Genomic DNA, 27,939 nt, shown 5'->3' with positions numbered 1-27,939 from the left:
ACGCGCGCCGTTTGCTCCGTATTGTGTACTACATGCGTACGTGCTATGCACGCCCAACAGAAGGTGCCTATCGCCACCGTTGAATAGAGTTACGTATGAGGCGCCCGCTTCAGCGGGACTCCTCTTTCGCGCCTCAATAGCTAATAGTAGTCATCCACCTGCCAAAGTGTAAAATTTTGCGATTGCGATTTAATAGCATGCCTTAATGCACTGATCCAAAGCCGTTCGAATGAAACCTTTACACCAGGACTATACATTTCTCGTAGCGTTTCTTTTTTCGTTTTGAAAAGAAAGGGCCCAAAAGCCAGAAATGGAATCCCGGCCAGTAGGCTTTTACGTCGCTCTTGCAGTGCCCGCGAGTGGGCCGCGATTCAGTTGCCACGGGTTCTTTGTTTTACTCGGTAGTCATGGGTGCATTTCCGGGCTAGCTAATGCGCTTTCCACCACGTCAGTATGAATGAATGAATGAATGAATGAATGAATGAATGAATGAATGAATGAATGAATGAATGAATGTTTATTTCATCTTGAGTACAATTTCAAGAAAGGTGCAGGGGGCAAAAGGCACACAGCGCATGACAGGGGCCCCTGTACCCGCAATATACGCTTTTATTATGCATTGTTTATTGGTAGTTCATTCGCAGTGAGCGGACACACATAACGTTACATATTTTAACACATTGTATACGAGTTTACACAAGCTGAGAACAGAATTGACAAAATTATTGGGTTACTGTTTGTTTATTAATACAGACGGTGAAATAATAAAATGTTCCCTTTAACCCCTCTTCCCCTTTCCTCTCCCGGTCCACAAGCAGCAAAGTACAGGTTATACATGTAAGTTACCATAGTACACTAACGTGCACCATATAACCGTGAACATGTATGTATCCACGTAATACAGAAAAAGGAAGAAAGTGGGTTATAATATATTGATATTGCAACAATCACTCTCTCAAACACTGCGTTAGTAACAATTCCTTCACATGGTTTTTTAATCCATTACTACTTATACTGACTGCAAACTTCTGGTCACCTCAGTACTTGAGGTGACCCTACGAATGATGCAGGCTGTTGACATGCATAATCCAACCACTCTTCCAGTGCAACCTTTCAAGACGAAAGAGGTCGCATTACCTTGCGATAGCCATCCCTCAGATATGCCGTGAGGTATATGAGCAACAAAAGAAAATTATACAAAAGCTTGTAACCCTGCATCGTGCCGGAGAAGCAGCGATGTCTCGGCAAATATTTTTATCCTTAAGCTAACGGGCGTAGGTTCCAGCTATGTATGGCTTCAGTCTAGCCTTTTTTTTTAAATTATATATCTGATTGTCCGCGTTTCAGGGCACCGCCAAAGCAGAATCTGATGCTTCCAATGCATTCAAACACTTGGGGCATGAAAGGGAAAGGTTGAGCTCTACCCGTCTTGCAGCTGCGAAACTATCGAGGAAACCCCGTACAGGTCTCTCAGAAAAAGAAGCTTCCGCAGTAGAAAAAAAAAGTCGCCTTTGCAGTGCGGTAATTCCAACGTCTAAGGTAATCAAGAGGTTCGCAGATCGCAGCTACATTTTACTTGGTGAACATTTGTTAAGCCCAGGTAACGGATCGTGGAAGGGCCACTGGAGCCATGGAGCTGGATACTTCATGCTCCCGTTTAAGGTTACATGGAAGGAGTAAAGCACACAGGACAATGTAGGTGCGGATGTACCACCGGAATTCAGATTTCAATGCTTGGTACAGGAAGCGCTGATCAAACTGAATGGAAACAGGTGTCTCAGATGAGGCAAACAATCGAGCCAGTTGATCTGCCATGTGGTTAAAACCATTCCAACCACGTGCTTGTACCCAATGGCACCTTAATAGTGCGATGTGATGACTTGTGGAGCTTGCGAATTCCTTTACAAATTGGTTTTTATGATATTCAGCCAGGATGTTAATTCAGGTGCCAGCGGAGCTGTCTTGGAAGTGGTTTAGTCGTATTCTGGGCTTAAACTTTCTTGAAAATTCGCATCGATCGAATCTATAGAGCATTGCATAAAGTCACAGACGACGAAAAGCGCCCACGAAGTGAGTTTTGAAAAGCGCAAGTTAACAGAAATGTATCCAGCGCATGCTCAACATGCCAACCTACCACGCGATGTAACACCTTTGTCTTTGCGTTTAAGCTAATAAGTCTTTGCGCCAAATAACCTGAGGAGATGGTTACTCTCCAGCAATGCAGAGATGCTGCTTTGAGAATCTAACCAGATAAAGTAAAAAAAAAAATTTACGTTCCCAGCACACCAGTCAAGAATACGAACCTCTTGAAAACGCGTTTATGGGCCTGAGATGTCTTTCCGTTTGAGAAGCATAAAAGTGGTAGGGGTGTAGCCGGGGATGGAGGGGGGGGAGGGGGAGGGCTGCCGGGCTTCAGCCTCTCCCCCAGAAATTTTTTCTACCGGAGCTCTGTTCCCGTTTATTCCTGGCATGTCACCTATGAATAAAGGCACATATCCTTTGAACGCCCTCCCCAAACATGTATAGGATGGTGCACATCTTCAGGCAGACCAAGGGCGTTCTCAGCGTAATAGTTGTATTATTATGCACCAAGCATGGGAGACTTAACAGGGAATAATAGAACCTCAGCCTCTGCCTTCTCCTCCCCCCCCCCCCCCGGAAAAAATTCTGCTACGCGCCTGAAAAGTGGATGGTGACGTTTTGCAACTTATACCACTGCATTCCGTAACCGCTACGCAGACAATGCCATATCATGACGTAGTTCATGATTCGAAGTATCGAATGGGAGGAGCGAGTCTTTCTGCACATCCACTGCCTCTCCAACGCTCTTTAAGGGCTCAAAAGCTTAGCGTGGTGCGGGCAGCTAACGCGCCCCCTAAACGCAACTACGCGTATCCACCCTTCGGAGCTGCAGCTAGCAGACGCAGCACGGAAATTAAGGCGCATACGCCAATACTACAGTCGGTACAATACTGGTACGGGGGCCAGTTCCGAACCCATTTGCAATACAGGGATAACCAGCGGTTATTTTTGCTGCGCAGCTACGGATGTCACGTTAATTTTCTCGGCGCTCTTGATTTGCGCACGACAGACAGCTCAAGTTTTCAGTGCCTGCCACAGACCGAAAATGCGCCAAAGAGATGGCGCCGTGTGCTGCCGAAATTCACAAGTACTCGTTGGCAACGGCTGTCCCTTTCAGACACCTAGTTCGAGCCTCGGTGTGCCGGCGGTCGGAGCTTCTTGAAGCGGAAGTCCGTAGGGTCCTTCGGGATGTTGATGAGTTGGCCATGGTACTCGAGGTTCTCTCGCGGGTATTCAATGCTGTACTTGAGTAAAATCTGCATGATGGAGAAAGCATGAGTGGAAGGGCACTGTTAACGTTCCGAAACTTTTGCGTCGCGCAGGACATAGACGTAGAACACGCGTGTGTGTGCGCCATGTCTTTGTGCTGGTGCTCGAAGCGCTGCTAAAATTTCCAATTGCTCAAATTCAGCCAGCACGAATCCACACATTGGTTGACAGTTCGAAAAGCAGGTGAAGGGCCATATTAAAGTGATATGAAAACAGGAGTGCAGTCTCCTAAAAGAATGATGTTGATTGTCATGAACTAGGTGCGATTTCTCGGTGACCGTTCTTTTAATGCGATAGCGCATTTTTCGTGGTCGGATATCAGCTCAAGAGCCCACCCGTATGCATAAGATGTGGTAATATTATTTTGATTTATACTTCAGTCAGTGCTGGATGGTTCAAATATTTCAGTCAGTGCTGGATGGTTCAAATAACTATCTGTGTTCCCTGAAAGCCTAAATTATCCCGAGTACACTGTAGCAAAAACGTATGAGTGCTCGCATATACCATTGCTTCGGTTCGCATCTACCTTTATTTTTTACAAGTGTGTCTGAGGTCATACTGCATAGGATCTTAACAATTACTTTACACCAAACGTCAACGAACATGATCCAAGTCACTGAAAGATTAATATTAAATGATGTCAACGCAGCCTGAACGCTATACACTTTTGTCGGACAACCTCATAGGTATTTGCTTTTGCTCGAAAAGGCGTTGAACATTTGCCACCTGTTGTGACTGCAGTTACAACGGAAGTGCATCAGCGCATGGTGAGTCCCAGCCACGTTGAAGTAAATGGATAACTTTGCGGGAAGTCGAGAAGCGTCGATATTACTTCGATATCATTCGATATTTACGATTGCACATATGCAAACACTACAAGATTCGCAAACTTCGTGAACGACCGCACATGTTTGTTATCCCGCGTTAGCAAGGCACTATTGGGAAGAGCACGTCTAAACAGAGTGGAAAATCGCAGGCACCAATACCGCACCTTAGCGATGAGCGTGCAGATTTGTAGTTCCGCTATCCTCCTCCCGAGGCACATGCGTGGACCGAAGCTGAAGGGCAGGGAAGCGTATCCGTCGTGGGGCAAAATTTCTTGGTCTGTTTTCAGCCAGCGCTCTGGGAGGTACAGCTCCGGACATGAGAAGTTCTCTGCAGCACGGCCAGCGACAAATGCGTCCACGAATATAGGCACCTAATGATAGAAGAATAAGATAAAACTGTGGGGTCCCGTGCCACCGAACAGCAGGGGCGTTGCGGGATAAAAAAACATAGGTTCGCGTAAATTTCGACCGCCTAGGCTTCTTTCAAGTGAACACAGAGTACGGTACACGAGGGCCTTTAAACTATGTCCTGTGTTAAAAGGACCAAGTGTAATACCTGAAACATTAATGTCTACATGCTTTCGATTGCAGCGTGCTCATACTCACGCCCTCGTGAAGTCACCAATAACTCCAGCGAACGTTTACGCAGCTTGTTTGATAACATTTGCTATTTATCGTGCTGACCTTTCCTTGCTAACTTCGGTTGCTGAGCCCCAAAACCTTATTTGATAGTGAAACTAACCCCGGCGGGAAGAAGGTAGCCTGACATGACGACGTCGTGGTCCAGTTTCCTGTAGATTCCCGGCAGGCTGGGGATCAACCTGGGAATAGCGGCCGTACAAGACAAGTTGCAGTATAATACAAGAACACGGAGACAAATGACGGCACATGTGTAAGCTTTATTTCCTTGTGTTTCTGCGTCCTAGGGTGTAATTTTTTTTATTCTTTCCATAACGTGGTGTTCCAAATGTACGCTAGTTGATGCCTGTGGATTTCGCAGAACTAACTCAACTTTGGTGATAACTGGCTTTCACTGTTTCAATTTACTTGTGTGTTACTGGCGGTGCGCGTCTGCATATATTCACTTAAAATGCCCTACTTTATATTTTGTCTCTGAATTGTCAGCCATACGCGAACATCCCTGTCCTTACCTAATGTTATGAATTATTCCTCAGGGATAATTGACATTTCGGCCTTTATTTTAACTCCATGTGTGTGCAGAATGCCTGATTTAATTTGTGTATACTAATCCACGAAACTAAACCTAAGTTTATAAACGTGCTAATTTCCCCGCGGTTGTATTATATTTTCATTGTTACAGGATCCGTGGCTACTTCAAGTGCCAAATTGGTGTATTTTCACTCTCCCACTAAGGAAGAGATATATGTACGTTCTTGTACATGAGTTTATGTATAACGCATATGTAGATGTGTGTGAACATATGCACTAAAAGAAACGTCAGTTTGATACATTTTTACTTCCTGCTATAATGTATTTGTGCAGTTTCGGACCAGAAATAAAGCTTTCTGTACACAGGTATCCGAATTTCAGCACTCACCGCATGCTTTCTTTCAGGCAGGCCTTTATAAACGACATCTTCTCCAGATGATGTGGTTCAACAGAATTCGACTTGTCCCCGAGCACGGCTAGCGCTTCTTCACGTGCTTTCGATTGAGCCCGTGGATTCTTCGCGAGTTGAAACAGAAGGAATGTCGTTGCCGCTGATGTCTGCAAAGTTAATTCTATGAAGCGAGCATTTACAACATAGTTCTCAGCAATGTGTTGAATAGCGTATTTCTTGGCAAGCTTCACAGATCTGGTCAAGTAGCACTCTGACCTTAGCAGGTCGTATATTTACACGTCTCTGTTTAGTCACACGTATTTTCCAAGAAAGAAGTACCCTCGAAGAAGGTGATTGTGTGAAGCTGCAGTGCCCTTCACTGCTTAGACAGCACGCGACCTTCTGCATGAATTTCGCCAGTAATAAGTGCATGCAGCCTTCATTTACGAATGCATGGGTGCTATAAGTAAAGCTATTCCAAACTTTTATGTTCCAATTCTGCAATCAGCCGTCTCCAATAGGCCAATACATTTTTGGGCCACTCCCACTTCGCCTGTCTGTCATGCGACGTCACGGAAACCGCGATAGTTCCAAATCTGACAAGACGTGTACATACTGATTATGCATAAGTCCACCGAACAAAAGAAACATTGTTATTTATGATTTGACGCCTTTTCACCGTGAACCCCTGTTATTGGTCAAAAGGTTTCAGGCTGCAGCCACCTCACCTGTCTGTCACTCGACGTCACAAAACCGCGAAAACTCATTGGGTCAAAGTGACGTGTACGCGTTAAAGAAGCATTAATATGCCGAACAAAACTGAATTTTTCTCTGAACGGCCGCAGGCTGCCTCGCTCCGAAAGGAATGAAAGATGGCCGCCGCCGACCACTCAGGCACTGGCTACCGGCACCTGCCGTAGAGCATGGGTTTATTTGCGTATAAAAAAACTTTTTTGCGTGGCCGTATAACGTTATCGAGCCTTTTCGGCATGTATACGACATCGCTCTGCCAACTCTTCCTTGCTGACGATCCCTTTTAGTTCCATATTTAACCTTTCGTTGCACGCAGCCGTGATTTTAAGCAAGCCACGGTAAGCTAAATAAGGGAAGCGGACCAATCGCAGACGCCGGCACCTCCCTCGTCATCCGGTTATCTATCTTCAGTGCACTGGCTCGGCCCCATCGAAACCCTCTCTACTTTAGCGTGCTCTTCCCCTCTTGCCAGCCAATTAGATAAGAAAGACCGCTCAAAGTAGGCCATGTTATTGGTTTTTAAACAAAACAAAGGAGACCTCCTATAAACGAGGAGAGTGCTTGATTGGGCTCTCCAGGCAACGCGGTGGGTCACCGCCCGAAGCTTGCATGGGCGTTTACGCAAAGTTGACATCAGGATATTGGACTAAAAACATATTGAAATAGTTTTGCATTATAGGGCCCCATTTGTCGAAAAATCGCACACTTCATTTGCTCGATAATCACATTTCCTTGCATTTTTATGAAAGCGTCGTCACCAAAAAATATCACAAAATCACTGATAAATGGTTACCTACGCACATCTTGAACTATGTTAAATGAGCTGAAACTGGCAGACTGTTTACAAGCTTCATTTGCGAATGTCCATACAAACAACAACTTTGATATAGGGCATATAACGTAAAACTATTACAATATGTTTTTATCCCAGTCTCCTGACGTCAAACTTGCGTAACTGCCAACGCAAGCATCGGGCGATGACCTGCAGTGTTGTCTGAACAGACCAACCAAACGCTCGCCTCGTTTATAGGCGCTGACTTTTGTTCGCTTTAAAAACGAGTAACATTGCCTACATTGAGCAATTAGTCTTATCTAATTGGCTGACAAGTGGTGAGGACTGCGCTCAAGTGGAGAGGGATTCGATGGGGCCGAGCCAGTACACTGCAAATCGATAACCGGATGAATATGGCGGTGCCGGCGTCTGCGATTGATCGGCTTTCCCTTACTTAGCTTGAGGTGCCTGGTCGAAAATCGCGGCAGCTTTCAACGGAAGGTTCAGAATGCCGCTAAAGCGGATCCACAGCAAAGAAGATTTGGCAGAGCGAGGTCGTAAACGTGCAGAAGGTGCTGGAAAAAGATACATGGCCACGCAAAAACATTTATTGTACGAAAATAAACCCATGCTGTTCGGCGTGTGTGAGCAGCCAGTCCCAGAGCGATCGGCGGCAACCATTTTATATTCCTCTCAGAACGGAGCAGCCTGTGGCTATTCAGAAAAAAAATCTGTTTTGTTCGCCATATTTATGCATCTTTAAAGCGTACACGTCTCTTTGACGCGGTGAGTTTCCGCGGTTTTGTGTCGTCGCGTGACAAACAGGTGAAGTGCGTGCAGCCCGAAAACTTCTGACCAATAGCTGAGGACTAATGGCGAATCATAAATAGCAATTTTTTTTTCGGTCGAATAATGCCTAATCAGTGCGCAAGCGTCACATCAGGTGGTGGGCCATCGCGATTCTCGGGAGGTCGCGTGACAGACAGGCGAAGTGGGCGTAATTCAAAAAGTTTTTGACCAATCGCGGAAAGCTGATTGCAGAATTGGAATAGAGACGTGTGCAATAGCTTTACGTTATAGCCGTCCATGAACTGGGTTAAAGTCGGATGCTTTGGCGAAACGAACCATTGAGAAAAAATGTACAGGGTGTACCAGGCAATTTGTTTTGCCATTTAAAAAAGCCCATTCAAGGAACCTAACGCAGTTATCTACGTAGTGTTCAATGTCCGCGAAAGCAAGTTGTAGTATTCTTGCGAGGAACAATTATTGATTGATTTCAAAGTTTAACGGCGCAATAATAATATCTGAAGCTATAAACCGTCGATGAAGGGTTCCAGATAATACTGCGGAATATTTGGTTACTAATGCAGCAAGGTGCCTTAAATGCGAACTTAGATACCGGTATATTTGCAGCGCTAAGTAAAGAAAGGAAGTCGCTGAGAAGAAGAGAGAATAATTTATTCAAGTGTTGCCTGTAGGCTCAGAAGTCGGGAAGCACGGCAGGACAGGAAGGAGGCTGGATGCATGTACTATCAATCGGTTCCCGCGCAGATAGGTGCTACTGGTTTATTTTTTTTTTAGGGCCAGGCACTTGCGTGACTGGGCGAGTGCACACACCGACAATACATAATTCAATCTTCGAATGAGCAATCTGTATTAGACGCAGACGCATCATGAACACGCAGGCAAAGAAAAACGAGGGATCCGAGTTGATCGATGCCATTCTCTCGATGCGAAACTCCCACTGATACTCTTCACGCCTTTCGCGCCATCTATTTTCAGCGAAATCAGAGGCTCGAGATTTTTTCGCACCCACTTATCGCCATCTCCTGTGGTCTGTCGTAAGTGTCTGCCACTTCAGCAGACACTTACGTTGACCGAAGGATTTCTTGTGGGCAGCGGTAGAAGATAGCTCACCGATGGGCTCTGTGCAGGTGACATAGAACTGTGCAAGCGTCATTAGAGCTGAATTACAATAAAATGGTGAAGACCTTAACTGGCAAAGTGTACGAGTCGGTACCTGCATTAATACGCAAGGACTGATGTATTTTTTAATAGCATGAGAAGAGCGCTACAGTTCGACTAGTAGCCAGACGCTAGTAGCTGTACAAACACACATATACATAGGTGAAGAAATCACAGGAGAGGGCAAAGGATCGTAACAAAAATAATCACGGATGATTAAAAATGGGTTCGTGCGCTTGGGAGTGTCGGCGTTCCACTAATGATCCCAATTAATTCGTGAAGTCCTGCAGCCCTAAGGGAATTTGGATCGAAAATTGGCAGTTAAGATGCAATAGGCCATTTTCTGCATATGGGTGCAAATTTCAAACCTACAGAAATCGAGGGAAGTGGCGTTGTTGGATGCACAGCTGTGAGTGAGCAAATACGGTATACACACTAAAAATGTAAATGATGCGCGCTTCTGAAGTTTGCCTCCGCAGTTATGACAACTTAAAGATTTGATACTTGCTATAAAGCAGTTGCTCATTAAAATTATTAGGTCATATTATTGCACATTTTACCTATATGCATTTACATACATGCACCAGCTCATAGGTACGCCACGCACACACAAAAGCATACATACATACATACATACATACATACATACATACATACATACATACATACATACATACATACATACATACATACATACATACATACACACACACATACATACATACATACATACATACATACATACATACATACATACATACATACATACATACATACATACATACATACATACATACATACATACATACATACATACATACATACATACATACATAGTTTTTAGCTATATTATCCACGTAATTAATATACATGCATTATTTGTAGGAGAAACATTAGCATCGCCTAAATACCGTTTCTGAGTATCTGGTTGTGGTGTGTAAATGAAAGACATTAGGGATAACAAAATACCTACAGACACTTTTAACACGAACTTCATCAACTATAGCGCCTTGAAACAACGACAACGAAATGGCGGCAGCAAATCACCTAAGGCCATAGGTCCGAACGGGTGGCGAAATGTTTCCCAAAACTCACCGTGTCCACTCCTGCGAGGTTGAAGTCACTGGTAAACGTTAAGATTTCTCCAAATGTTAGCTTTTTCTCTCTAAGCATGTGTTCCAGAATAGTTGGCTCATGCTCGGACTCTCCAGCAGTCATCCGCTGAGCCGCGGCTTCAATGTGTCGGAATATGCGCCTAAAAATGAGCACAATAATAAACAGGCAGCTGAGATTTGTCTAATGTGCCGTCCTATAGTCGGGACTTGATAGGTGCCATATTGACGGCAATCAGTCTATTACTTATTATGTAATTTTCGCACCTGGATGCGCATTTAGTACCAAACGATAGGACTGAATAATGCATAAAAAAGTCAAGCGCTACAGTCTGTCTCTTGTTGGGAAATCCAATAACTGTGCTTACAACACAACTGTTTTATGAACATCTTTACAATAGGGTTCGCAATTTATTTGAGTTGATTTATCTTTGTGAACTGACTTGACAGGCTGTTTTTCACTCCTGTTTTCTGATGTATTATTTTCAAGGGCAAAGAGCAGAAAATCTGAAGCGTGCTTACACAGTGAAGTCATCCATGGCTTTCTCAAAACGTCGCCAGGTCGGCGTGCGCATATAACGAAAATATGGAAACCGGTATCCGAACTTTTGCATGCAGGCAAACGTTGTCCTCATGTCGTCCAATATGGCTGGGCCATCAAGAGTCGGGTCAAGCGGATGCCGCAGAGAACCAAGCCGGGCGTCAACGGAGGCCAAAGCGACGCCTGAATGGTAACAAAAGGTGCGCAAACTTAAAACCGGTGAATGGTTCATTCTCGGATGTTTTCTTCATACCCATATCATCCACTCACAACATGTGATTGTCGGAAGGCATGCCAGGAAATGGTCAGCCAGGCTGGCATAACCGTAATGCAAGGACGGATTTCGCGAGTGCAGAGTCTTAGCATATTGCATAGCTTTCACTCACTTCACGCTACCCGTTCGAGTTCTGGTGAGAGTGTTTTTAAGCAAGCTCAGTTCGCAATGTTTTGCATTCCAAATGTTTGCTTGCGCATACCATGGAAATTTCACAACTATAGCAAGCACTGGTCTCACTGAGGGGGCACTTCAGCGCCTCAGGCATAAAATGACAGCGTGTGCAGCTTGCTTTCAATTTTCCCTCAGTTTGCTTCCTCAAAAATGTCCATTAAGTGCGCCTTGTAGGATTGCGGCTCTGTCCATTGGCCATCGCGGTGAATGATATAATGCAACCCATACACCATGGCTACTGCCAATAAATACTAAGCGGCTCATCTATGGATTTGGCAGATCAGCATACCTAGGAACGTATTTGTCACAAATATTGAAGGATCTGGGCTTCCACGTGATAATGCCCGTGTACAGCCAAGATCTCCTAGACAGCTTTTGGTTCAGCCATTTATTATACTCATGGATGGTAAATTTTGTTCAGGGGACTTCGCATGTTTTACTTTACTGCCTGCCAGACGTGTACCTTTCATGCATATGTGCCCGGTTGTCTAATACACAGGCAGTCTTGTGAAGCTGATAAGCAAAAATTGCAATAATACCTGATAGATAATTCACGAAACAAATGTCTGTTTCCGTTATGATGAACAATGGACACTTATAGCCTATTGTACCGCGGTGCATCCAGTACAAGAACCAGATAAATTTTTGGCTCGGACAAGGACAGAACGCCTTTGTTCATTTTCGTACTTATCATTTTTAACAGACACAAGTCGTGTTATGTAAATCTTTTAAGTGCTTTGAAGTAGAACACCTGTGTCCAAATTTGGTGAGACTACAATTGATGCTTTTACGTAGGCGAGGTTGTTCAACCCAACCTGTGCACGGTGTTGATCTTATTTCAGAGCTTGTCCAATGCTAAATATCACCACCAACTCGCAGGAGTGAGGGACGTCCAGAATTGGCCAGGACCGCTGTAGATGCAGCTGCATGTCTTTTAGAAACGTATAGAACATTTGCCATTGTGTGAAATTCATAACCTGGAAGCCATTTATCACTGTGAAAACATCTGCTCACCTTCGGTAGGACTTACTTTCCAGAGCCCATCGCTGAAGGAATGAGAAGCAGTCTTTCACTGTGCCGTTCTCATCCATGAGTTGGTCAAGCAGGTTCAAAGCCTCTTCCGCGATTTTGTTCATGCTAGGCAAGTAGGACATTGTTGTTCGTACACGCAGTGTGTGCTGTTGCGTGCTCATCCGTACTTTCAGCCAGCCTTTTCCCTGACTGCACAAGAAACAAAAAGAAAGTGTAGCCAGATAGGTATGAAGATAAATGGAAGCCATTGATGTGGAATGTTACAGAATGATGTGTTTCAGGCGTAGGACATAGCTTTCTTGTGCCCTGACTTTGTCAATTTACCAAGTCACAAATGTGACGTCAGCTCTATCGGCTGTATGGACAAACTCCCTGGGCGCGGGGCACTGTTATGCGAAAAGCAGGCAAGCTTAAATTTGTTTATATGAGGACGTGTGGACAGCATTCTTTGTTTTCCACGCAAACCAAGACAACAAAGATAGCACAGCACGTTAAAGTACTTACTTGATCATGTCGCTTACTATGGCAGCCTTAGAACTATCACTTATGCGTAACGCTGAGCAACGAAATGGAGCACGAGAGGAAATCATTTACAAATATTTACACTGGTAAAGAGCATGCCACAATACACGTGCTTCATTTTACAGTTTTGTATTCAATTGCAGCGGATGTTCGTAACTGCGTGTAAATGTTACGGTGCATGGTGGCATAGCCCGAAAACAGAGGTGCTAGCAGTTGCCTTGGGTGTTACGCATACATAGAAAAAGGCGTTAGAGGCAGATCCACTCCTGTTTTCAGTAGTTTGCTACAGTTAGCACCGCTCTTAGTTGACGCTTCTGAAGTCTAGAAATGCACAAGGGCCTCAAGTTACCGTTTTAATAATCTCTAGCACGCTGTGTGTAGTAGCGGGCCTGAACACACGCTCCTGCGGCCAACCTCCCCATTTTTCCACTCTCAGAGCGTTCTGTCTTTCTCTCTCTCTCTGTTTGTGTCTGTCTCTCCTTCTCTACCATGCACAGCACTCCGCGCCTTCTACTGCAATCAAACGCCGGAGGATAATGGACGTCAACTATTTGCGCTTCTTGGAGTGCAGTGTGCGCATTTGGCAAAAGGCTGATTCTTTCAGCGGCTGAGCAGCTGCATTATTCTAATTTCGTGTTACGCGTTGCTCCTACAATCTTCCTTCGCGTATCTTCTGCGTCGTGCAACGTTTGCATGACGCCTCGACACGTCTTCGCTTCCGTACGGCCTCCTGGCTCAGACGACGTGCAAGCGACATCAAAACTTGTACGCGACAGCAGAGTAAGCTGATGCGAATAAACAACTCACATGGGTCAGTGGGTTTTTCCTAGAAACAGCATACCAGGATAAGCAAAGAATGTTTCCGCCGCGAGAGCTGTAGCTCTTATCACACACAATAAATCATTCAATTCAGTTCTTCTTGATCATACTCAGCTCCGAAAAAGATGATATACCGCAGATGCCGAGGACTTCTCTTGCAATAATTTGAAGGGTTGGTTCTCTCATTAAAAAAAAAACATCATTGCATAACAAACGATTACGCAACACAGGGGCACTAATAAAGCAGTAATTGAAAATACAACTTAATAACAAGAACGGGCCATAAAAATAGAGGAAATAATGACAGCTTATAATAATATCAAGTCACGAACAAGCAACAGAAACAAACAGGAAGATCTAAATTAGAAATTTGATGCAACGGAAATTGTACTGAAATCTCACAGAAATATTACTGAAAAATAGTAAAGCCCCGTTATGCGTGGGACCTTCTCCATCGCAGATTCACAATATTCGAACTTTCAGGTCTCCCTCCTGACGTTACAGGTAAGCCTCAAGAAATGAAGTGCATTGCCTCACGGGAAAAACAGAGCTCCCAAGCCGATCGCGTAAATGCGTGGTGGTGTTTCGCTCTCCACTGACTTCGATGTTCAGGAACCTCACTTGGGTTACCGATAGACATATGATAGTTCGTACATACTATCTCTGTCACCACGTATCCTTGGGATATAATCGCCCGGCTTATGCCCATCATTCTGCGACAAATAGGCGCCACCTTCAGAGAAGTGTTGGTGTATATATAACTCGAAATTATATTATACCACTCACAAACCTAGGCGGCGAATGTAGAACATCCTTTACTTGTACTCGTACTTGTCTCGAATCCAGAAACATTGATGCCTTCAGGTGGCATGTGTAGGTTTATTGACTAGTTGCCTTCGCCCATAAAGATCACGTGCTCGTGACGCCTGCGGCAGAAAGGATGTTCCACATCCGCCGCCAAGGCTTGTGAGTGGTGGAGCGGCCTAACACTCCCAAGGATAGTTGCACTAGCAACACATAAATACCCAAGAAAGTGAATGGGGAAACGGCGCCGCGTTAGCTCAATTGGTTAGAGCATCGCAGGCATAATGCGAAGACGTGGGATCATTCCCCACCTGCATCAAGTTGTTTTTTTCACCCGCTTTCATTGCCATTAATTTATCATTTCTTCAATTCACTCAGCAAGTACAAGTATTTTCCTCTATGTTGTCCTTGGCGTCATTGTTCGTTGGCCTCTCATGATATGATATCCATTGCATATTACTCAGAAAGGCAAACTCGACAGGCGCCACCTATCACTGAACACAGGACTTGACCTTCTACTAATGAAAAACGACAGTTGCAGTCCTCCCAGCGCTTTTTATTCAGAATGATATAAGAACGGCTCGAAAAGCCACGTCAGATCCCTTGCCGAATCTGTCAATGAGATCCTTAGTCGGTACGCAGAACAGGGTTTGCCGTTGTCTTAACCAGTGCCAAAGTGCACGGGAGTCCCGGGCTTCGCAATTCAGTGCAGCATTATTGAGTAGCTGCTCTGCGCTTGTATTTCTTGGTCTCTGTGCAAGGACGCACCGTTCTCGAGTATTTCCATCTGACCTTCACTGTGTTGGCGCAGAAGCGCATTTGCGTCCTTCCCCCGTTGTACTTATGGAAATTATTGCACCAGCAGCTTTCATCGGCAAAGAAACAGCTTTCGCTTGTTTTCTGTCTCATTCTAACAATGAGACACAAGTTACTTCTTTTTCTGACTCTCAGTTTTGACGAAAGCATTTAGGCTGTCGTTTTCCAAGTTGGTAGGCTGCCTGGCAGCACAACTCTTACGAATGCCCTTCTATAGCAGCAATTTGGAGGCGTTGCTTCCAACAAATAATTTCGTTCATTAGGTTATATGTACCAGGTGGGCAATTTTTCATGTTAAGGGTACACTAAAGAAACATGTTAGACAGTATTAGTGCATTGCACTTCACAGATGGCAAAAAGCGCCCTTTCTAGTACGTAGAGATGAGGCAGAACAAACGCGATAACAAAATCCGGGTATCGCTGCTCTCCTGAAGTTCCCCGCATTGGCTTGTCAAGATGTCATACATTTTGACATTGCTTGCTCGGGGATTTATAGTTAACCGATTTTCATTAAAAAGGATACAGTCTAGATTGCATTTTGAAGAAGTCAAAGGCTCAACCTAACAACTTTTGAGAACTTACCTGGAGCCAAAGCGGGCCAAAGATGTGAAAGAACTGGTGACCTCACGTTTAAGCGGTCGCTCTGCGGTTTTAACAAAAATTCCCAAAAGATAGCTTGGTCTTCACTTCTTTTTCAATTATTGGCGAAGCCCTTTCTCCAAGACTAACTATAAAAGCAGTTGTCGATGAAAAGCTAACAGCTGTTAACTGGTTCCATGTTTGTCGCACAAGAGAATTTGTAGTAATGGCTGCTCCATTGACACCATTCGTTTCGTATGTCTAAAAAGTGGTCCCGCGTTTGACGTACAGATTTTGCCATGGCAAATTCGCAACATGTAGTTGAACATGTGATATTCGCAATCCGAAGAAACTAAATTTTCAAAGCTTGCGGTACATCTTCTGCCTAATAAATTAAAGAGCGCCGCTGTCACGGTAGGAAGATGAGAATTCTGAAAGCTGCTAACAATTTCTGAGCGAACAAAAAGGAGGTCTATTCTTTATAGAATGTCAGCATCTTGCCGTAACTTTTGAAAACATGTCATTGCGAGAACTCTCGTCTGCTGTTATTAATTATTGCTTACGCTAAAAGAGGCTTGCATATTTTACCGGTCTTTCCAAAATTCTCGTAAGTAAACCAACTCTTCTCATGGTTAAATTAGCGCCTTCAAAATTTACTCAAAGCTTACATCTCTGCACACAGAAGCATACTAAGGCTAAAGAAAGAAATTGTAGGAAAACAATTGTACGCTCGCATGCGTCATTATCTCAGGATATTCTTACGGCCTGATTATATCGCGCGGATGCGACGAGGTAGATTACAAGTGGTCATGTATTTCACGCTGCTGCACTTCGACAAGGTTGCAGTCATTTGTTTATGTAAAACAGACGCCAAAATTTATTTTAAAGTATCTACTTCTAACATTTCCTCGTGTTTATTGTATACCCACGCTCAATGTAGCATCCGTTCATCGTCATCTGTTTATTTTACGCTCAGTGCCAGATCAAGGCCTCGGTCAGTGATATCGGATTACAGCTGTCTTTCCGCTATATGACGCCATCCTATACATGCAAATTTCCTCATTTCGCCAGACTACATGTGCCGTCCTCGACGGCGCTTCCCTTTCCTTGTTGTTTATTCGCTGACTCTAACGGTGCATCGGTTACCTGCCCTATGCATTATGCTGTCTACACAATTCGGTTTTACTGTATATGACTAAGCTTGCGCAGTTTTTCCGGTGTCCGGCAACGGAAATGGACTTAGCTATCTCTAACGAACCCATACAAGATGGCTTTTATTGTTTACTTTGTGTGTGATCACGTACGGGTGCAGTGTGGCGGCGCAGATGTCAAAATGCGGAACAGATTAGAACGCTCGCCGTGAACAATAGCTTGACGTCAAGGTTACCGCGGTATATAAGCAGGAGAGGCATCGGCGCCACAAACAGCGGGGTTATCGATGAAACGGACTCGTGTAGTTCCTACACTCGAAGAACAACATGTGTACGAGAAGCACCGGAGGGAACAGCAACGAGAATGTAAACGGCGCCGGCGCGAAACGACCCCTGATGAAGACGTGCCCGCGATGCTGAACCAACAAATGACAACCACTCCACTCTGTGAAGATGTAATAGCAGTGAAAGCACTTTGCCTTTCGTTTGAGAGCTCTGACTGTTGTCGGCTTTCGCTGTCATTCGTCTTTTTTTTATTGCTTTTAATCTCAGCTGGAATATCGGCGCCTTCCTTTGTAATCCATGCTGCTAGCTTCCTGTTTCGTATCTTTAAGGCACTAAAGTGAAATAAAATATACGTTAAAGAAGTCAACTTTCATCGCTTTCTGAATGTATTTTGCGGCAGTTTTTAGTTTTACAAAGGCATATATAATGACACTAACTGCTTTATACCCCTGTCACTCGGGCACCCGCAAACTGCATTTAACTCCTTCGTCTACGTCAGTTGGTCTGCGTTGCGCCAAGGAATTTAAATGGATATTTCGGCAAAGGTAGTTCCGCAATGACCATTACTGCAGGTTGGAGTACTCTCGCTCCCAGATAGCTACGGCTACGAAGAAAACCACGCTCATAAAATAGTCGAAACTGTCTCACTTACAAATTTTAGCGTTATTGTTATTATTATTGCCTTTGTTTGCACGTCCCGTAATGGGAGTATTTAATTCGTTTTTAAGGACATAGCGCCTGTACCCTCCTCACCAATGCTTCGCCGTACCCCATGGAGAAATGTCGTTCCGCCATTTCGGTCGTTAATCCGCTTCGTCACTCATCTGGAAGCAGTTGAGCTCACCGCGAACAAACGCACACGTACGATTACACAGCACAGAATCATAACTGGAAGCGCACGGGTTGAACAACATGCATGACCCACGCTGACCACGCATGAAAGCAAGTGCGCAGTGTGGCCAGCATCGCTTTCAACTTCGCTATACTTGGAAAACAAGTCTTGCGGTAATATAAAGCAAACTTTCTCACTGTGATTTTATTGTAATAAATACTGCGTTAAAGAAAGCTACCTTTAACGGCTGCTGTATATGTGAACCCTTGCACGCGAAAGTGAGCGCAGCAGCGCCGTTTCTGTCCCACGCGGCACCCGTCGAAAGTTCGCATTGTGCCGTGTGGCATAGCCCCAAAACCATTGCCGTAAATCTCAATTAGGGAGTTTCATGTCAACGGAGTTCACTGGTGCCCGTGTTACAGGGGTATTAGACATGATGAAATCCGACTTGTTCGATCTGAGAAACTTAAGCTTAACTCATGTGGAGCGCAACTGTGAATACCATGACAAGTCGGCACACACCGAAGGTGGCGGGCCAGTTCAATCGCTTTTGGTGATGTTTTGAAAGGAACCGTAATTTGGTCAAAGTTTCTGACGATGCTCCCGATGAAATGAAAAGTAATGAAGTCCTCGCGGTTGCCTCAAACGAGTGCTCAGTTGCTTTGTGCCTCATAATCAGAAAGTGGTTTTGGCCCGTCAAACCCCAAAATCTTTAATAGTTCTGTACCTGAAAGCCATTACGGACACTCGAACGCATTGATTAAATGACGACCTTGGCGACTACTGTTAGTGTCCAACGTCAGTCCACTTTTTCGGTGATGAAGAAAAAAAAACTGGAGGACGCTTAAGCTTCGCCTTCAAGAGTGGAACGCGACAGCGTTCCCGTCGACCCGCCAAGGGATGTAAGACAATGGGCTACGGCGCAGCGACTACGCGCCCCGCATGGGACGCGGTGAGCGTCGAGCAACGCAGCGTTCGGCGCGGCAACGAAATGTGCGCCTGAGCAAGCGACGCACGCCTGAGCAGAAACAGCTCGTTTCTAAGGCAACACCGCATTCACTAGATGCGCGTTTGTACCGCTTTGAAGCATCGAACTCGTGGCTCAGAGCTGGAAATAAAGAAAAAAAAAAGAACTCGTGGCTCAGTGGTAGCGCCTCCGTCTCACACTCCGGAGACCCAGGTTCGATTCCCACCCAGCCCATCTTGCAAGTTGTTTTTTATTCATGAAGTGCCTGCTGGGATTTATCGCTCACGGCCGACACCGACGCCGACGACACCGGCTTTTCTGCGACACGAGCTCCTTAACGCTGTCGCGTTAAAAACGTATGTTTCTGCCAACTTCATCACGGAGGAAGTTCTACCCTGACCGCATTCTTTCACATGCGTGCGTAATAGAGCTGTCACGTATGCTGCATTTGGCGATGATTATGTAAGCTTCCTGGTTCTCTTACAATTTTTGGTTTTAAATTCTGAGGTTTTTACTTGGCAAATTACCACAATGTGCTTATGAGGCACGCCGTAGTGGGGGACTCCGAATTAATTTAGGCGACCAGGGGTTCTTTAGCGTGCACCCAATGCACGGTACCAGGGCATTTTTGCATTTCGCCCCCATTAAAACACGGCCGCCTCGGCCGGGATTTGATCCCACGACCTCGTGCTTAGCAGCGCAACGCCAAAGCCGCTAAGCAACCACGGCGCTTCAACTTTCGTTTCTTTTGTCTCCCGAACTAATGCTGAAAGAAGTATCTTATTACGAACCACAACGAAAGGGCGAAACAGTAAAAAAAAAGATGGAGGACGCTTAAGCTTCGCCTTTAAGAGGAAGCTTTAGCTCGAGTGCTCCTAGCTAAATACATGTCATAGGAGAATTCGTTTTTCTCGGCAACCAGTGCACCAAATTTGGCGAGATTTGTTGCATTTAAAAGAAACACTTAATATCTAGTGTCTGTTGGTTTCGAATTCTTTATTTATATTCTCAATATTTTAGCAAAAATTGGCAAAAATTGAACATATTAAAAAAAACGAAACTATCAAATTTACAACCCTCTAACTCAGCAAGTAAAAGATGTCACAATTCTGTGAATTGCACCTGATAGTACATCTAAAGCGGACAAGAATGATATGTTACACGTGAATCTGATAAATTCAGCAATATGCAAAAACAGCTTTTGCATAAGCGTTGTACACAACGTAACAAATTCACGTAAAATATAAATTGACATGTCGAATTTCTCCGCTTTGTGTGATCTAATGGATGCCGCTTACGGTATCACGATATCTGTTCTTGATGCAGAGCTGTTAATTTTTAAAGCTCGTGTATTTATTTTTTTCGAACTCTGAAATTTTTGAAAATTTATTTGAGAAAATTCAGGCCCTAAATTGAAGTTCCGCTTCCAACAGCCACTAGCATTTAACTTTAACTCTCAAATGCAATAAGTTTCATTAAAATCAGTCCAGGAATTATCTCAGAAAAACGGTTTTGCGTTTTACATGCATTTGACCAGGCCGCGTCGGAGTTGGGCCCGAGCTAACGCTTCCTTTTTAACAGTGGAGCGAGATAGCATTCAAAGCTCACCGACTGCTTCTCATGCTTTCCACCAAGTGCGGCTTATGTAACCGTAATGTTTACCGGGAAACGCTGGCCGCGAAGCTATGCGCGAAGGCGGGATCTCTGGTAGAAACTCGGCCACTTGCGCTGCCCGGGGTGCGGCGAATGCGAGCGCCACCTCGAGGTATTGCAAGGAACCGGGCACACCGCTCCGTGGCCCCCGATACCCTCGGGTGCTGGCGCGCACAAATGACAGGCGCCGTGGCCGGTCTACAAATGGTGAAACGCTGGAAAGTGGGTTTCTTTGAGCTTTCGCGTAACAGAATTATGTTTTCTCGTATAGTCAAATACAATCCGACGCCATCATATGTGTAGCTTGTGTGTAAGCCGCACGTCACGATTTTTCTCCCTATTTTAGCTTGAGAAATTCAACGAGTTCATTAGCTTTCTTGCGCCACATGGAGGGCTTGGGTACGGCTGCGGTTCGAAATCTTTTCGCCGAAACAACGTCCGACTCCAGGCGCGGGATGACGACGCCGGATTTTCGGCGGGACGGGGCCCTTAACGCTATCGCTTTAATATTTTGATGCCCTGCTCATTCAGCTATCTACGGCGGCGCTCCATATTTGTGAGTCTTCAACAGTCGAGTTAAAGTTATTTAAGGGCTGCGGCCGACGGCCGGGCGATGGTAGAGCAGGGGTCCCGACTAGCACGCTATCGCAGGTCAAGTGTTACGGTCACTCAACTCGTTGAGCAAATCCTAGCGATAGGTATTGTCACGCTGTGGCGGATTTTATACTAGTGTCGTCGAAGCTTCCAGCGTTATCGCTGGTGCCCGCGTGTTTTCCAGCAAGTACAACACAATTCGTATCATGCATACAATCTATGCATAGGACACAAGGTTCTGTTACAAGAGTCTACGGACATAACAAGCGATAAGATTCGAGAAACTTCGTACACAGAAAGACGCGTTTTGCGCTGGAACAATGAACTCTTTTTAGCACTTGAACTTGCTATTATTAGACTTCCCGTGTCATATAGCGATTAGGAATCTGGAGTACTCGTGATATGAACTCTTAGATTCCATAATTACAAAAAATTAACTTATGGGGTTTAACGTGCCAAAGCTACTTTCTGATTATGAGGCAAGCCGTAGTGGAGGACTCCGGAAATTTCGACCCCCTGGGGTTCTTTAACGTGCACCTAAATCTAAGTACACGGGTGTCTTCGCATTTCGCCCCCATCGAAATGCGGCCGCCGTGGCCGGGATTCGATCCCGCGACCCCGTGCTCAGCCGCCCAACACCCTAGCTACTTAATAAAGGGAAAATCAGACATTCACCCATTCGTAACAATAGCTACAAAGGCAATCCATACAGGTTCCTCGAAAGAAAAGCCTCAGAGTTGAAGAAAAATTCGAATTTTTCTTCAACTCTGAGGCTTTTCTTTCGAGGAACCCGTATGGGTTTCCTATCTAGCAGTTGTTACGAAGGGATAGATGTCTGATTTTTTCTTTATTAATTACTTCTCTCCACCTTGCGGGTTTCCGCAGAACTACTACATCAAACCATAGCTACTGAGCAAGCAGGGCAGGTATACCATGCGGGTATAATATCGAAAAGAGGTTTCGCGATGACGGAACAAAAGAAACATTATTTTATTATTCATCCACGTGGCAAGGTTCTCGTTGCCGTACATTACTCATGCGATATCTCGCCTTGTTTGTATTTATTTATTTATTTATTTATTTATTTGTTTATTTATTTATTTGTTCTACCTTAGACACCCCGCGAAGCCAGCATTAAGTAAGGGTGTTCACTGTTATATTGAGGTAATAAAGCAATATTACAATACAGTGAAAATATTAAAACGCACTGCATGGACACGCACACGAAAATTCGGAAGGTCGCTCAGACCTAAATATTTCCACATATGTGCATTAAAAATACGGGGTGACCATTTTTAAGTTCTGAAAATTTGTTTAATGTCACCTGTGGCATATGACATAATCGTAGACCTCGAGCTGGTTTCTTCCAAGACGCTGGCATTAGTAGCATGTGAAATCGAAACACAAATTGACATACTTATGAAAAGTTTACTATTTATCGTCTTAATTAATTACGTTAAGGTACATATTGCAATTTGAGAATTGTAACCGGTGAGATTGCAAGGCCTATCAACTTGGAATGAATTTACATAATGACATCCGTTTGTAGATATGGGACATAACCCTCACCGTAAAAATGCGCTTTTGTTTCACTTACTTTTTTTTTATAACAGGCCCTTTTATGCACTGAAGCAAGAAAGTAAGTGGAACTCCAATGTATTAAGTCCCACACTTTGGGCAACAATATGTTGAAACCGCTGTCATCCTGGAGATCCATTTCAAGTGAATATGTCTTGCAATGTCATCCACTAGAATTCGTAAATTGCCATATGTTTCTTAACGTATATAATAAAAAAGGTAATTAGTGAGTTTTTCTTAAATATTTGAATATGTATTTCCATTCCGCGTGCTACTAATGTCTGTTTCTTCCAATAATCCAGCGCAATGACATTAATTATGCTATCTCTCGTAGACAATTTTTGAAAAATTATGTAAAATTTAAATGGTCACCCCGTATGTGAACTAGTCTGTGAGATGTAAAAAAAAACATTTTTCTTTCTGGGTTCCTTAGAGTAGCTTTCTTTAACGCCCTTTCCAATTACAGTGCGAATCACGCTAGTCGAGATTGACCATCTGCAGACAGCGCGTGTCCGTAGATGATACCTAGTGGTATCTTCTGGATTCCAGATCTGTTTGTTCTACCATGTGTCTCACCTAACAGTAGTCAAGCAGTTCGACAAAAAACATATGAGATATAGACGGTGCAAGAATAAATTATAAAACATACGTTTTTAGGTGGTCAGCGTTCTGGCAACCCAACACCGTAAGATTTAGTCTTATCTCGCACAGTGTTTTTTTAATGTAATTTGTTTCGTCGAACACCTTTGCTAACCTTAGCTTGGACAGCGTATATAGCGCATAGGCTAAGCATGTGGCATGAGGCATGGCCATGCGGGTCGTTATTGCCGAGTTGGCGTGTGTTTTTTTTTTCGCCAATTCATGGAGGCCGAACAGACCAATCGACCACTCTGGACAAGTGTTGTTCCCACGGTATGCAACGTGCAATTAAAGCAACAAAGAAGCATATACGCTACCTTGTTGGTAACACATGAATGTTATCTACCACTGAACCGGTGGTACAAGGTCTGAAGCTTACAGGTTTAATATGCCCACGTCAGCGTAGTATTCTGGTCTGCTTGCACGGTAATCCTTGAAGGCCGTTGCACCCATCCTGAAAGGCTCCTTGCCTTCCTCCTGGTATAGATTACGGATGTCGACGCCTTGGAATAGGTGCACTAAGGAGTAGCGGCCCGGCAGCTTCTCAACAACGATAGGCCCATACTTCTTGTACATTTCCATGGATGCCTTGTGCCTCTGGTCGGGATGGTGCTTACCTGTAAATGAAATGCGATTTCTGTTGAAGCATATCGACGCTAGTTTTCGGAAGGCAGCACCGAATAGATGGGCAGCAGCAACGATCGGTGCACGTTTGAAATACGATGCCTCTACCCATTACTTTGTTTGTGCCATACCTCTTGATTCGCATACTCCATACGCCTTGCTCTAGCCAACACGGTGTGGAAGTTGTGCGAAATAAGCTGTGCCTCAAGTCACTAAGGAACTCCGTTTGAGCCTGGCGCTTGGCGGAAATGTATGTCGCAGCCACGGCGATAAGACGACCTAACTACGAGTTCAGGGGGCTCGCTGGCCAAAACGAACGCATAGCATGCTCTTTGAAGGAAGCGCGCACAGATCTGTCATGTTGGCACAGATATGTCATATGTCATGTTGTTTTGGCATGTGACCTGAGCGTTTTTATGCCGCACATCTAGACCATGCAAATTATTTTCTTTCTTATCTTGTATGTGGATCATGGTAGCTGAACATTCACAATGTTGTCTGTAACAGCGAATGATGTTGCCTGAGGACCAACTACAAGGGCATCCATTCATCAATCACGGAGTATGGCACCAGGCCTGCATGCAGCATGTCTGAACCTGCGTTACGTTTTTTGGAGAGACAGGTAGGTAATTTAGGTAGGTAAATAGCCCTCAGTGTCATTAACCTCCCCAAATTTGCCTACTTAACAAATCTACCTTCCTGTACGAAATTAGTCTTAAGTCACGCAGGCGGTAATTGCTGTTCTGCAGCCATCAGTTCATAGGAGAACTTGGTGTCCAAAGACACGTATGGTGAGGTGGGTCATCAGGCAACACTGCCGTAGACAACAGGATATTAGTTAAAGAGGGCCATTGGTCTTAAATATACCACGGAAATTAACGTATGATTTCTTGGACAATGATATCAACGTAATGAAAAATCGCCTTCATAGATTTTCCAATGCCTTGCGTGGGGGAATGCCTTGCGGCCGGGCTCGTTGGACTTTTGTATATCCGGCCATAGAAGGCTTTAATAAGGCTCTGGATGCACTCCTTGAAATGGCCATAATACAGAGGTCGGGCAAATATGGAGCACCTTATAAAAGTACTGTCATTAAACTGCCCTCGAGCATTGACTGTATTACCAATTACCAGTGTCTCATTTGTAAACGGGCTTGAAACATGATCAAGGGGCTTTCGAAGTGAAATAATAGATTTTCTATCAAAGACGGGCGTTTGTTATCTTGAGGGGTTGCTTTTTCGTACATTTTAACAGTGTCGCATTGCAAAGCATATATGTATTGCGATTTTCACACCACTCAGACAGCAAGGTCAATTATCGAAAGGATTTACCACACGTTACGTTCCAAATTACCTATGGAATTTACTTGATTGAATTCGTCGTACTTTCCCATGATAGAGTAGAAGTTAAAAGGCGGCAGTCTCGTACTCTGTCCTATAGAAAAGTACAAAAATTAGGCCTCCAGACAACTGAACAACCACACCTGTCACAGAAAACTCAACTCTAACTCAAACTACAACACTCTTGTGCAAAGCACAATAGCGGAGATCCTGTCCAGGGATCAAAAATAACGTACAGCGCGAAGGACAAGGACAGCGATAGACGACATACACAGCGCTGACTTCCAACAATAGTGTATTGTGCTGCCACATCGTGTGTATATATACAAGAAAGGGCATGCGCAGCAAATGTAAGACAGTCACATGGGGTGTTCTAGCAGCAAGTCCCTGAACTTAGAGCATGGTCATCTGCAAAAAATAAAAACATTAAGCATTACGATTTCTACCTGTTTAGATACGTGACTTCACCAGGGGTCAGCGCGATAGAGGGGGCACTAACGCAAATACTACCAAGTTTTCTGATGAAATCAGCTTCCACAATTTCCCGGGTGAGCTGTGAGCTGTGTCTCCCTAAATCTTCAGTATCTTCAAAGAATGGTACGCAGCCGCAGACCCGGCAATGAATGCCCATGTGGCCTTGTACAGTGCTGCGGACGTTGTTACAGTGCTCTCTTAGTCGATCGTTTAAGCACCTGCCTGTCTGTCCAACATATTTAGTGCCGCAAGATAGGGGAAGTTTGTAGACTACATTCGTTGTGCACGCAAAACGTTTTCTGTGCCCGACAGAACAACAACTCTGATGCGATGCGGCAACGCAATAAAATATGGTTGGAAGTCAGTGCTGTGTATGTCGTCTATCGCTGTCCTTGTCCTTCGCGCTGTACGTTATTTTTGATCATGAATTACTAACTAGCCCAAGCAACCACCCTGTCCAGGCAACTGGGGCCCTATAACATAACGCTGTTCCAATGTGTTTTGATTCTAATCTCCTGACGTCAAATTTGCGAAACCGCCAACGGAAGCATCGGACGGTCACCCGCAGGGTTGTCCGAACGGACCAATCAAATGCTCTCCTCGTCATAAGAGGTCACTATTGTTTGCTTGAAAAACGAATAACATTGCCTACACTGAGCCGCTTGTCTTATATAATTGGCTGAGAAGAGGCCAGGAGCACGCTCAAGTGGAGAGGCATTCGATGGTACCGAGCCACTGCATTCAAAATCGATAACCGGATCAAGAGGGTGGTGCCGCCGTCTGTGATTGGTCCGCTTTCCCTTACTTAGCTTGCGGTGGCTGGTCTAAACTCGAGGCGGCTTGCAACGACGACGACGGTGCAGTGCGGACGTGCGTCGCATGGGCTCCGCCGAGTTTTGACCAACCCGGACCTTTTCGACCCACTGGACCTCCAAAATTTCGTTTGGAGCCTAAAGAGGACCAGAAGCGAACCACTAGGACACCAAATTCAAGACGGTGGGACCATTTTTCGGTTTTTTACCGGACTTTGAATTTGCCAGGTGGTCGGGCGAGCGCTAAGCCTCGTTGTGCCTAGCACGACTACGGGCGCTCGTGGGCACCCCGGCCTCGTCCCGTGGGACGATGCAGCCTGGAACGGACCACTGCCCCGACAACCAACCCGATTCTAGACAAACAATAGATGGACAACCCAGGGACTTATTAGACGCTCAAGAAATGGAGGAAGATTACCTCGACGCCGCCGAACCCGAGCTTCTAGCGGGCAGGGGCAACGAGGAGGCCGCCATGCAAGACCCACAAAGCGGACCACAACGCGAAGAAAACCAAAACTGGGAATTAGCCATGAGTAAACGCCAGAGGAAACGCCAGAGAGAAAACGAACGGAACAACCCCGGAAATTCTCCACCGGCAGCTCAGGGTAACCTCGGCGGAAAAAACCTGGCCAACGCTCCGATAAAAGCTGGCACGCCAGCTGCGTCAAAGCAGTGCGAGAAGGAGACGATGCGGCGGCCCAGACTGAGGCTGCCTCCGCTCCCGAAAGACGACATTAAGATAATTTTGAGACCGAAAGGACTCATTGTGAGATCGCTGCAAACCTACCAAGTCGCCCGGGCCGTAGTGGCGGCAACCAACTCGAAATGTAAAGGTGAAGACTTGATTATCAGACTTCGCAACGGCTCGAACATCATTATTGTAAGCACAGATAACGAGGAAGCGGCCCAATACGTGAGACGCATCACCCATCTCACGTTCGGGGAACGCACCCATGAAGTAAACGCTTACGTGGCAGTCCCCGAGGACACCCAACGAGGGGTAATCCACGGCGTAGACCCCGGAACATCGCCGGAGGAACTCAAGGCCAACCTACGGGTGCGGACTCAAGGAGTCACGATCCACAGCG

At 45.1% G+C, this 27,939-nt stretch overlaps 1 protein-coding gene across 2 annotated transcripts in view; it reads right to left on the bottom strand.

The window, feature by feature from the left end:
* Positions 1-504: 504 nt before the first annotated feature.
* The window catches only part of LOC135909454 (probable cytochrome P450 49a1), a 215,017-nt gene continuing 187,582 nt past the window's right edge, over positions 505-27,939 (bottom strand). For both annotated transcript variants that reach the window (XM_065441436.2, XM_070536020.1), the window contains 8 exons: positions 23,981-24,218; positions 12,361-12,551; positions 10,864-11,065; positions 10,325-10,484; positions 5,737-5,906; positions 4,921-4,999; positions 4,343-4,549; positions 505-3,338 (listed from right to left, as the gene is read on the bottom strand). In XM_065441436.2, the coding sequence (XP_065297508.2) occupies positions 3,204-3,338; positions 4,343-4,549; positions 4,921-4,999; positions 5,737-5,906; positions 10,325-10,484; positions 10,864-11,065; positions 12,361-12,551; positions 23,981-24,218 (1,382 nt within the window). In that variant the 3' untranslated portion in view covers positions 505-3,203. The remainder of the gene's footprint in view (positions 3,339-4,342; positions 4,550-4,920; positions 5,000-5,736; positions 5,907-10,324; positions 10,485-10,863; positions 11,066-12,360; positions 12,552-23,980; positions 24,219-27,939) is intronic.

Source organism: Dermacentor albipictus, chromosome 3, assembly GCF_038994185.2.
Source record: "Dermacentor albipictus isolate Rhodes 1998 colony chromosome 3, USDA_Dalb.pri_finalv2, whole genome shotgun sequence".
Lineage (NCBI taxonomy): Eukaryota > Metazoa > Arthropoda > Arachnida > Ixodida > Ixodidae > Dermacentor > Dermacentor albipictus.
This window is presented reverse-complemented; position numbering and strand designations above follow the sequence as displayed.